Source organism: Melitaea cinxia, chromosome 12 (assembly GCF_905220565.1).
Source record: "Melitaea cinxia chromosome 12, ilMelCinx1.1, whole genome shotgun sequence".
Lineage (NCBI taxonomy): Eukaryota > Metazoa > Arthropoda > Insecta > Lepidoptera > Nymphalidae > Melitaea > Melitaea cinxia.
The window spans coordinates 11,530,261-11,543,980 of NC_059405.1; the positions used below are offsets into that span (position 1 = coordinate 11,530,261).

Genomic DNA, 13,720 nt, shown 5'->3' on the forward strand with positions numbered 1-13,720 from the left:
TTTACCCTTTGAATATTTATAAAATAAAACAAATCCAACGATTAACGTTTGTTCTACAATATAAAAAGTGAAGCATGTAATATTATCCACATTCAACGACCATGCAAAAGACGACTGCACGTTGTATGTTAAATGGTGCGCAATTAAAGGGAATGGCGCTTAATAAACACATTACAGCGCGATATTAGGCGCGCGCGCAGAGCTGACGTGATTAAGAGAGTCAAACGTGGGAACATAGTGAAAGGAGACGAACTAAGTGAATAGCACTTTAAGAAAATATACAGTGAACTCAAAAATATACTAAATTTACTTCTATACCTACCAAAATATAATGGAGTCAGACGATATGACAAGATTTATTACACTCAAACTATAAAGTTATAAAACTCCAATGGATAAGTTGGTGTTAAACTTAGTTTAGAACGCTATTAAGATAGGACAAGCACGCCGACAAATTCAATTATCAGAAGCTTCCCTCGTAGCCTGAGGGCTCCAACTTCCAAGGTTACAATCAATCTTATTTATGATGCTATATAGGAAGTAAAATTTAAGGACGAGACTGAATAGCAGTTCTGAAAGCCAGCCTCATACGTGTGCTGTTATAACAAATAAATCGATACAGTTATCTTCAAAAATGATGCAACAGAATAAAATAAACAATACAAACTATTTCGCTTACTATCATTCTACCACAAGAACATTCATGTAACAAATAGTCTTCCCACGAATGATTAAGCGGTCATGTTCGATTTACAAAATGCTTATTTAGTATTGTGCTGAATGTTGTCGCATAGGTGAGTCCCAAATCGGGCAGAGCCAATACGTTCACAAGATACGTTCTAGTGGCGTTATCACAAAATATGATAGATCGTTGGTTGGTACGCGACGCTCTCCCACGCGGCAGAACCGTGATTAATTATAATTCGAATTTTATTCAAAGTGAACAGCGGACAAACTACGATACCAATCAATAAGCGTTCTATACCGTCGACGGTATAGCCATGATACCACAATTTACTGTTGATGATACCGCATATGAAGACGTCACAGCCAAAGTGAATAACTCGCTTAGATAGAAAGCTCCAGAACAATAGTAGCAACATTTTTATTGTATTATGGTTCTCTTTTAACAATAGAACAAAATATTTAAGATATCAACATTCGTTACTATGCAATCGTTAGACGCATTTCGAAATAAGATAATCATTTAATAAGAAAATCATACAATTTTTTCTCAATATAACTGTCGACATACACGATGCTGTCCAGTACATAAAACTGCATATTCTATTCGTGTATATCAACATTCGTTACTATGCAATCGTTAGACGCATGTCGAAATAAGATAGTCATTTAATAAAAAAATCATACAATTTTTTCTCAATATAACTGTCGACATGCACGATGCTGTCCAGTACATAAAACTGCATAATCTATACGTGTAAACAATGATAAATAGATCTGTGTTTTTATGTTCCTAACATTATACTCCTTAGAGGCGACAAGAGACTGAATCGTGTGAAGGTAATATCATGTCCTTATAACAGCATAAATCATAGAGACGAGCTCACAAGCGCCACAAAGATAGAAACGACACGTATCCTCATCTCGTAGCATAATAAATAACCATCCAGTTTCTTTTCAAAGAGCGACCGAGGAGCAATAAGTCGCGGATGGGTCAAAGGTGAAGTGAATAAAAAACGGCCGACAATTAAATAGCGTTCTTGAAGGTTAATGAGCACAATAAATATGTTGTCGGCACCGCAGCTGCGGACAAACAAATGCATAGCTGTCACACGTGAGGAGGGTTCAGACGATCAAAATAGGGCTGACTACTTTTTTAGGAGACAATTTTTAAAACCATTTATGTTATGTAGTTTTAGATACAATTTTTGCAATATTTTTTTTTCAATTTCGTTTTATATAATGTCCATGGATATGTTTGATACAAATGGATATGATTGATAGCTATAGAATTATAGACTAATATTACCACGTGCTTATATAGGTTTACTGTTATTTTAGCTACATTTTTTTCCTATATTTCTTCGTAAATTTCATTTTCGCTTTTGTTAAGGGCGTACTGGAAATACAGGTTCAGGGTTTAGATCAACAAATCTTTATTTACAGTTAAGTACCTAATACGTCTTTAGATAATAAACAACAATCAGCTTGTAACATCCCTCTGGCCTCTTTCTCTATGTATGTAGGAGAAGGATTGGAACTTAATCCACCACTCTGCTTCACTGCGGGTTGGCGGAAAATAATATGCCTTACACAATTCATAAAAAAATCATAAAATTCACATAACGGTTTGGTATTTTAAATAGATCATACATTAAATATATATGTAAATAACAAACGCTAGAATAAATTTTGTAATTCACATTTGGCATAACCCTTTTTCACTTATACAATAATGTCTCAAGGTTTAGACATCGATAAAATATTTCGTTATTAAAATAATATTAGCAAATACATTGATTATAAATGGTAAATATTATTTAATAACCTAAACTATAAGCAAAAATAACGAAAATTGTGGGTACATCGAAAGTAAATTTCATCACAAAATGTCCTAAATCAAACATATCTATCTCCCCATCAAGTATTCTTAAAAGTCTGCTATAGGCAGACACAAAACTGCATTTGATTTATAATGAGGAGGGAACAGTTTCTTTCACATGAAACCATTTGGTAAAGACAACAACGATATATGCAGATAAACACGAACATTTCCAAGGGAGGTTTAACAGTCCAATGAAAAGATTATAAAGATTGAGATATTAAAGTTAATCAATTGAAGTATGATACACAGCGGGTAGCGAACGCTGCTGGCGTCTCAGATTGGCTATCACGGTGAGCGTGCTTGAGCACAGTCTATTATCACCAACGATTTTTACATATTTTTATGGTAACAATTGTATTTGATTACACATTTAAAAATGTATAATGTATAAAGCTTTATTTATTAAAGAGCTCTGTATATAATTATTACCTATTCAATTTTTTCTCTTTTTATTTAAAGAGTTTTAGCAAGCAGCAAGGCCCATTTTACCCTCATCACAATCGACAATTCAACAGTAGTTCTTTTTGAAAAGCAAAAATAAACAAGAAAGGAATTTTCTAATATAATCAGGAGGTCTGCATTGATAATTTAATTAACATCTGCGGTTGCGGCGACCGTTCTTAAGTACATGGAAAAAATGCATTACCGTAGACATCATTACTTTCGTGTAGCTTCACAAAGTTGAGCTAAACGCGTAGTGTGAATTAGACCTGACTTATGAGCATAGACTTTTATTGCCTTTATAAAACTTTTACCTCTATGACATTAAAGACTATTATCGCTGTCTCTGAGACTATTTGAAATGGTCAAGAACATAAAATCAACAAGGACGTATTAACAGGGACCGGAAGATATAGACGAACGTGGGTGTTCTTGGACAGATGAACATATCCAAAAAATATTAATAACTGAATTATCACACAATATAAAAAATAAGCAAGCATTTTATACTAAATAATAATGTTAAAAATAATGAGGCGATAAAAAGTTTAGGTGTATATTTTAAAAAAACCGTAAGAAAAAATATGCTCGCTACTTCTGTTACATTACAGCGAAACTTGTGTGTCGAGTTCGTTTTTCGCGCCTACGTGTTGAATGGCTGTTTGTTTAAAGTGTTTATTCATCCCACGAAAAGCTTGCGACTGGATTATACTTTTGTGCAATTATTACAATAGACAAATTCTTGTTATATATATAAAACTAAGGATTTGATTTTTAAATCTTTTAACTACATATTTTACTTCCTAAAAGGCGTAACATTTTGTGCACAGACAAATTTTGAAATTTTCTCTTTTACATGAAACATTTATTTTAGTCAATATTTATGTAAGTTGAATAATTGTAAACATAATGATTATTTTTGTTAATAACAAAACACTTGTTTGAAATTGAAAAACATAAAATAGGAGTAAAAGTTTCAAATAATACGAAGTTGGACGGACTTAAGCACCAGTACCGTCCAGTGGCTTACCAAAACGCCGCCTTCTGTTTTAGAAGACGAAAGCAAACAATACGAAGATAGTAGACAAACAAATGTAAATGACCGAAATGTGAACGTCATGTTTGGCATTCCCATAAAGCAACGTTAACACGTCATTAGAGGTAATGATGGCATGATTACAGGTGGGGCGGGAGATGGGCAGCTGATTACCTACATATTGTGTGGTCTTGCGCCTTTATAAACAAATAAGGACTCATCACCCTGATCAAGACCACGTGCTGAGGATACCCCATATAATATTTTATACTCTAACGAGGAATACTTAAGCCTGTTTTAACTTTGATTTTGTTTGTGTTTATCATAAATGAAATATCTCTTATTGTAAAATTGTTTGCGTTTAGAGTATCAATCATAATCTATACAAATAAATAAAATTTGAGTGTCTGTTTGTAATATTAAAAAAACCGCTGATTACTGAATGCGTATGGATGTATACACGGTACATGTACCAAAATAACATTTTTCACAATTTTGGTCTGTCTGTCTATCTATCTATTTGTTCCGGCTAATCTCTGAAACGAGTAACTTAGGCTACTTTTATTTTAGAACTTCATTTATTTTATAACTCTGCAAATTGAACAATAACTTTTTTGTTACATTTCACGCGTACGAAGTCGCGGGTACAGCTAGTATTAAATATTAGTAAATAAATCGCATACTATATTTGACGGTGTCGATTCAATATTGCTTGAATGAGATGAAGTAATACTTATTCCATAACGAGATTACCAAAATATAAAAATAAATGTAAAAATTTCAATAAGAAGATGTGTTAATCTACATATTTATATCTTAATGTACTAATTAAAAATATCATGATAACTGAACATGAAAAATGATTATATGAATCACAAGCTTTTATTACTCTAAAAAGTAAGTAGTTGGTGGTCCCTTGAATATAACAACCAGTCGTTACACAATACCGTAATATGCCGCCGGGCCTATTGTTACAAATAGTGCCAATAATATTTCGTGGTGTAATTGGTTAGCGCGTGCATCCAACGACTATCGCTGATTGAACGCATAAACCACCCACGCACTGCGCCTGTCATTTCCACTGTAAGGGAAACCGTGTACAGAATACATCATCTTAAGAAAGTTTTACGAATTATGAACTGTGTTCGTTTTATGAGATTCTATTGTCGACTTTACATTTTTGTTTTTATTTCTCAATTAGTATATTATCATCGAAACACAATTGTTTGCCCTCAATAAAAGACTGTTATAAATCAAAATCTTAAGCTATGTCAATAATAATATAATAGAGAACGTGCATTCATCTCGGTCGGTAATTCAATAGTTATGCTCAATAAATTTTAATAACAATAATTGGATGACGACAGAACTGACCGACAATATCAATAACAGTTTCAGTTTAATTCTAGTTGTGTAGAGTTTGGCTGGAGTTTAATTGGGTATATATGAGAGCCTTCAAATTAAGTCGTGAGCAAAAATTTTATTTAGAATCAACAATTATTGCGTATTAAAAACCGATTATTTTATTAACGAAAATAGTGTAAGTACATTGTGTAAGAAGTGGAAGGGAAATCTTACGTTTTGTAACGTAAGACATAAATACTGAACTTCGGCTCCAGTCACTAAATACTCATATATAAATCAATTAGTACCTAAGTGCTGCGTCACTTAAATATTTTCGAAATTTAAAATTGCCAAACATATTACTCCGAACAAGTGAGAGAAGCAACAAAAAAGGATCTGAGAAGCTACGTATGTATGTATGATTTGCACAAAAATACAACAAATTGTATCTTCATACTTAAACAGCACCAATAAAGATATTTTCTGTATAAGCCCCTATACAAAACCCATATTTTAATTTTCTTCAGACATCAAAAGTTTAACTCTACTTAACCTTGACTAACAAAAAGCTAATTTTATAAGTATATTCCGTTCAGTGCGTTGTCACGACTCACAGCGAATCATAAGCAGATATCAACTGTGACATCATACGTTAATTTAAAAGCTAACAATATATCACATATCTACATCTGAAGTAACCTATGTATTATACTCAGCGGTGCCATCATCTTCCATGAATTGTTTTTTTTTTTCTTGTTTAGACCACAACTTTGTCATAGATCGATGTTACAATCATACTTTTTCCATTTAATGTTGAAGTTATCAAATCAATAATGCCTCAATTATATAAGCAATTAGGAAAAATATTTCCAATTGCAATAAATCCATGAAAACACTTCTGAATGAAACAAACGCTTAATGTTTATATTACCTACTACTACTAAATAAATAAATAAATAAAATAAATACCCACAATTAGTCTGCTTCCATTTTAGCAATTCAATACTTTAAAAAAAAAAACAATATATTTTAAAACTCTAAAGTATTTGATATTCTTTAAACCGAACATGTAATTGTTCGGTCATTTTAAATTCACACCAAAAATTTAGTGAAAAGATAGGTGCCCTCTAAACCTGGAACACGGAAGTTTAACAAAAGATAAATCACCAATCACCTCTATTCACATCAAAATAACATTCAAGAAATACCGATTATTTTACAATCGGTAATCGTATAATTGAGGTGTAATGTCGCTTCCAATTCCACAACAATTGAATAACTGAAAGTCCTGCAACAAAGGCGACCTCCTGAGGTTTTGTACAAAAGCTGACTGCATTAGAAAATTCTATGGCGTTTACCAGAAAAGATTACAAGTTTGATTTACTTCGATCTAGACAAGGGGGAACCGAAACGAACCGTAGAAAGTAAAAAATAGAAACTCAAAATTATCTCGTCGTTACAAGGACAAATATCAAAGAATTTAGCAAAAGCAAAGTGAAAAGGGATTTATTAGACCGAACGCTACGATCAAACTAGCGTGAGTGTATTCAAGGTATTACTAACACTCGATCAATTCATTCGTTAATAACTTGTACCTTTACACCCTGATGAATATTCAAAATGATCGAAGAGAGAGCACTTATTCGACCCTTCCTAATTATGGACGAAGCAGGAATGGCTTTAGTTTTGAATTTTACGATCATGTAACGTAATATCATTACGTTTCGATAGGCGATAAGTATATGTACGTATTCGGCTTTCGCTATTGACCTAATAGAATGAGAGCATGATATCTGGCGTACATTACTTACTACTCAGTGTTCCCAAGCCTGTCGTCCCGTTTTATGACTTTTTTATTTAGTTTGATTGCGAGAGAAACGCAACACCACTATCCTGTTCAGATTTCCATACTGATACGAAACAGTGTCACAATAAAATTGAAGAATGAAAAAATATAAAAACATTGCAAAAAAAATTCCTTTGGATTAAAAGTTTAGATTAAAAATAATTTCTTATAATTATAAAAACATTAATATCATTGATACAAAATGAAAATATAATCAAAATACGCTCGAGGTTTACCAAAAATAAAAATAAAAAAAATTATTCTCATAATTCTACTTAGAATGTATTTTGTTATATAAAAAAAATATTGAATAGTATTCATTGCCAAATAAAATATAAATATTTACACATTTTTCACGTAAAACATATTGCCCCTTTTACTACTGCAACTAAAAGTATCTTTGAAATAACTCAAGACTTTAACTGAGGCAAATAAAAATAATACAAAAAGAGAAGAGCAATATTTATAACTTTATAAGGCATCTTCGTGTGCGTGCATAATGGTCCATCTGATCAATGTCATTGTACCAATTGTGGCCTGTGCTAGAGGTGATATCGTAAAAGTACATTGCGAAAGAAAATATTGTTATTGTCGTGCATCAAAGGCATATTTAGCTGATTGACACAAAGTGCCTGGTGGCTGCGAGAACGCTTAAGCTGATGAAAGTCAAAACACTCGTAAAAAATATTTATCGATTGTAGTACTTTGGCAGCGAGTGTAATTTTTTATCTCTCATAAATAAACCCATATGACCGCCTCGATGCTAATGCATATAATCGCTTTGCATATGCGTAGCACGTTAGTGTTTAGTGGCTTAACAAATATTTGAAAAATGTACAATAATTTAAAAAAAAAATATACATATACAAATATCTTATTCGTCAAATCTGACGATATAAAAATGTATAAGAAAATGTATAAATTCATTTTCATATTATAGGAAACCTAATCTTAGTAGTAAATAACAATAAAAACACTTGCATAGTTGAGATATATCAAATTACATCTACCGATTGCCATTACGGTAATATCCCTTTATAATTCAAACTAAACAAAACATGAAAATTTATTATCGGATCCCGTTGAATAAAAGAACGGAATCAAAGCGCCAAGGATACCGAACGTAGGGTTATTTCTTTGAACAAAAAATTTCAAAAGATGTAGAGATAAAGAGGAACTACTATTCATAGAGCGCAGTATGAGGCACCCGGTTTATCATTTATAGGACTAATCCTAGCGAAGTCGGGTTTACTTTATAGAGGACAAATGTTTTGACACGTCGTGAGTAAATAGAGAATTGGATTTAGAAAGGGGATTATGTTTATCTTTTTACGAGCAATTGCATAATATACAGAGTTTATTACTTTAATGTACGTAAACTGTAAAAAGTCGGCACTTTATACCTCAATTCTAAGCATTAAGGACTAGCTTTATCAACATCTCAATTAACAGAGGCAATTGAATACCAAAAATTTATTCTCTTTCAAATATATAAACGACCCACATGCTCCATTTAACTCCCCGATAATGGCAAAAACAGGTCCGCAAAATCGCATACCAAAATATTTGCCCCTACTATAAGAACAAAATACGAATAAACAGTTTCTTTAATTCTTTATTTTATTACTAGCTGTGCGCGCTACTTCGTCCGCGTGGAATTTAATAAAGAAGTAATTATGTAAAGAAACAAATTTCTAAAATAAAAAAAGTAGCTCCTTACTATATCTGCTATCTGCCAGTGAAATTCCTGTCAAAAATCGGTCCAGCCGTTTCAGAGATTTACTTTGCGTGCATGAATAATTGTGTTTACTCACAAATAAAACTGACTTCAACTTATAACGACAAGTAATACAACATAGGTAGTCGAAAAAATCATCAATTAAACACGAACTATTGTTATGGATAGCTCAGTAAAAAGTACTCGTCAAATCTCAGTTAAAGGTTTATTTTTTATTTTTTGTAGTTGTTACAGTTTGTAGTGACCCTGCTTTCTGCTCCGAGGGCTGTGGGTTCGATTCTCACCCCGAGTCTGGGTGTAATATAAATATTTATTTATATATTTATGTATGTATTATTTATAAGTATGTTTATCGAAAAAAAAAAATATGTAGCTATATACCAGTCGGCTGTTACCTATAACACAAGCATTAAGTTGCTTACTTTAGGAACAGATGACCGTGTGTGTATTGTGTAGATAAAAAAAAAATACAGTCGAATTGAGCACCTCCTCCTTTTTAAAAATATTTTTGACAAAAAATATTTTTATTGACTCCTTTTTAAAAATATTTTTGACAGAAAATATTTAATTTGACAGAAAATACGACCTTGTGAAATGTGATATATCGGAATGAAGACAATTATATATGATAAAATTATAACTGTCGGTTAAAAACAAACGTCAGTTAAAATAGCTCCTTTAAAGTACGTATCAATTATAGAGATCAGTTCTCGATAAATCCGTAAAAAAAAACAATGACTTAGTCCTTAACAATATCATAACCAATATCACTTATGAATCGTCAGAAATATAGCATTTTATTTAAATCATGTCATACTAAAGCCTTATTTTGAAATAAAAAGAAGGGTCTTTCGATTTAATTCACAATGGAAGCGATTCAGTGGCACGCATGCAATCTACACCGCGTGCGGGGCTCGCCCGCGGTCTGACCTGAATGATATGGCTTTATATTGGCAGAGCGGTATTGAGCTAGTTCACTTGTGCTACCTCTTTTGTGGGACGCAAATTTTTGCAAAGAATGTCTAACCATTTTAATAAGGCTGCTTTAGAAAATATTTTTAAGTCACTGAGATAAAATTAAACAAATTATATATTCCATACATACATCATCCGGGATTAAAGAAAATAAAATTTTAACGAATTAGCATTGGCTGTTATAAGTTGTTATACTGTTGTTAAAGGGTTTCAGTTTGATGTACTTGCTTTTCAACAAAAGCTACTCCGAAAATCCAATCCGTCTAAAATATGGTAATCCTGTCTAAAATAATGGTTCCTACAATTTAAACCGTAAACTTCATTTATATTTTTCAATGACAAACTAATATTTCTAATAAATCTCGACTTCCTCATATCGTATACTTTGTTATTTTAATAACATAAACGTAGTTCAAGAACAACACAGAATTTAGAAAGAGTTAAACAGAAACTTGATAGGTTTTATAGTAGTAAAAATATAATCTTCTTTAATCGTATCTTTAAATGCGTAAACTGCAGTGTGTTATTACTGGGATCAATAATGATACAAGTTAAGCAGTTTACATAATATGACTGACTTGAGGTCTCTCTCAAAGATAGATAAATAATGAGACTATCCGCAAGAGAACGAAAGTAATCGAATGTAAGTAAAGTAATCGAACAGTATAAACAAGTTGAAGTTACAGTGGGCTGGTCAACTGTGTCCCAGGACCGATGGACCTGGAGTGGAGACCGCGTGTTGCCAAACGCAGTGTGAGCCGTCTTCCGGCCCGCTGGACCGACGATCTACGTAAGATTGCCGGTCGAGGTTGGATGAGGATTACGTAAAACTGGTATCTCTGGCGCGAGCTTGAGGAGGTTTATGTCCAGCAGTGGACTGCGATAGGCTGAACTGACTGACTGACTGACTGACTGACCGATAATTAATAAAAATTTGACATATTTTTAAATGAATGGACTCGCGCAGCAAATTATAATCTACAATAAAGTCTAGGTAACAATTTTCTTGAGAAATAACTGATTTAAAAGTTTTTTCTAAAGACATGCAAAATATGGACTATGTAGGCTTATAGGCAAAAATATAGCAGCGATTGAAATGCTATGCATAACAAATTAACACAGATCGGAGACTGTGTTTGTCATCTAACTGTGGTACGGCCAAGTGAACGCCCAAGTTTTACAGTTAAGCAAACATGTACTGTGCGTACTTATACGCCAATAATGCATTTCATTGTCGGCCCGCCTTTGCTAATGCAGGTGCAAATGCTTCTAATTCAAACATCGGTTCATTCTATTAAGTAACTGCTGATTATTAGTTCTCAATGTTTTCTCTCGATATCCTAATCAAAGCTAGTACAGTGGGTTTACTTGTCTTCTTTTCTTACGTCAATTTATGTAGAACTCAAGTCACACAGATAAATAATAAACTATTTTTGGAACGTAGTTCCCTATGGAAAGTTGCGGAGGCTTACCTTAGCCGGAAAAAAACGTCCGTAACGTTAAATAAAAGCATAAATCAGGGCCGAATCTACCATATGGCTTTTTGGGCTTCAGCCCAGGGCACCGTGGATTCAAGCCATCCATATTTTATTAAATTAAACAGATCGTATGGTTTGCTGTGTGGTTACGACAATGAAGAATATAGCCAACCCCTCGCTTCCCGTGGGTGTCGTAAGAGGCGACTAAGGGATAACGAAGTTCCACAACCACCTTGGAACTTAAAAAGCCGACCGATGGCGGGATAATTATCCAACTACTGGCAATGAAATACACAGGCCGTAGACGGCCAGCAGCGTCTTCGGTGCAACAAAGCCAGCCCTGCGGTCACCAACCCGCCTGCCCAGCGTGGTGACTATGGGCAACACACATGAGTTCACACCATTTTTGGCGAACTGACAGTTAAAATGTTCGGCTAGCATTACACATTCATCTCAATCGTAGTCATATTAGGTGTAAAGTAGTATTAGCCCATGGCCCTCTGCATTAGATTCATAAGTATAGTCATGTATGAGGGCTATAAAGTGTCTAATGTATAGTCTAGTGATGACTGTTATTATAATTGCAGTTTGCTACTATTATTATATCATTCGATAATTATTACATATTTTTATAAATCATTTTAAATAAAAAAAGTGTTATAATAATTTTGTAAAGCAGTTTTTTTGATTTTTATTGATAAAAAAATCATAATAAAAAAGTATACCCCGAATTATTATTTTCTTAACACCTCGAATAGAACTTAAAATTAATATTTTATAATGAGGAACTTCGTTCCTATCTGGTGTCCCACGACACTACACGGTTTTCATCAATAACACAATAGAGGGCTATATACTTATTAGTAGACATATAATATATTAATTAAAAAAAAATGCTAAAAGGCAAGTTTTTTGTTCTATTATTCTTCTTTATCTTTATGATTATCGTTATTATGCATCATGTTGCGACAGTAAAAATATTGTAACACCATCTATCCAAGAAGACAGGATTAAGGTTAAACTCAAAATGCGAGCATTAAATGATGCCTGAATGTTTCCATAGATGGCAGTACTGGCTAAAATATAAAAAGTAGTTATATCGGTTTCAATGAATAATACCTAGATGGCACTAAAACGGTACACTAATATTTGAAATTCTCATTTCTTAGTTCAGAGTCACACTTCCGAAGTGGCGGTGCAATCAATATTCACCGAATCGAGACATGATTATGGAATAATTTGATTGTTAGTTATCCAAAAATAATTTTAGACTTAGTCATCAGTCATTAATAGCCATTGTACAAAAATACTGATCACAGTGAATATCTAAAAAAAGCATAATTACAAACCAACTACCTACAATATAATCACTGGCTGTCGCTTGTTTGATCCTTGATCACGACAGACACTTGTATTGGCCATATAGATGTTTGTCGTGGTCTGGGAGTCTGTGCTTGTGTATTGTGTGTGTTTCTGGACCTCCGACACAGGAGATAATCCTACTCGGGGCCGTTGGTTGTGAAGCGTTTATTTATTTTTTAACTTTACATATAGATTGTGAATGGTATCAAAATTGCATATAATAAATCTTAATATAATTTTATACTTTTAGGACAAACAGACTATTTATGATAACTAAAAAGTCATTAATTAGACATAGAATTACAATCTTGTTTACCTTCATAAGATTAAAAGAAATTGAAAGCTTCCAGTAGCTAGTGCTTCCAGCTCTCTGACCTACAGGTTTTCTCACGACTTACCATATACTTGACAAGCTCATAACCATAACCAAAAACATTGGTTACTTGAAATTAAAAATTACCCTTTTTAATTCTTTTAAATAGTGATAATAACAGCCTAAATTAAACATGTTATGTTATATATATAAATCATGCAATACTATGTTTTTGCAACAATTTTTGATTATAACTTTAATATGCCACAGCATTTCATCGCCTATTGACATATAGAATAAATATGTTATCATTTTTAGTTCATTTGAACATGAGAACACGTCTAAATACACATAAATGCTTAATCACTAATACATGATTAAGGTATCTTACCTTTCTTAACGGTACTTTGAAGCATATTATTCGTGTCCCTTCAATTACTTTTCCAAAAGCTTTGTACGGAATCCACCTATGAAGGAAATTATGATATAAAAACAAATTCCGATTAATATAACATAACACAATATCTCCATACCTGTCTGGGATACTTGGTGACATTTTTTAAATTTTTAATACTAATAATGTAGATACGTAATTCGTCACTTTAATTTATGTTACTT

General features: G+C 32.8%; 1 protein-coding gene across 1 annotated transcript in view; it reads right to left on the bottom strand.

Annotated features, from left to right (window-relative positions):
* LOC123658203 (RNA/RNP complex-1-interacting phosphatase homolog) overlaps positions 1 to 13,709 on the bottom strand; it is a 43,422-nt gene extending 29,713 nt beyond the window's left edge. The window contains exons 1-2 of the mRNA XM_045593645.1: positions 13,636 to 13,709; positions 13,494 to 13,569 (exon numbers count right to left, since the gene is read on the bottom strand). Of these exons, the coding sequence (XP_045449601.1) occupies positions 13,494 to 13,569; positions 13,636 to 13,658 (99 nt within the window). The 5' untranslated portion in view covers positions 13,659 to 13,709. The remainder of the gene's footprint in view (positions 1 to 13,493; positions 13,570 to 13,635) is intronic.
* Between the last annotated feature and the right edge of the window lie 11 nt (positions 13,710 to 13,720).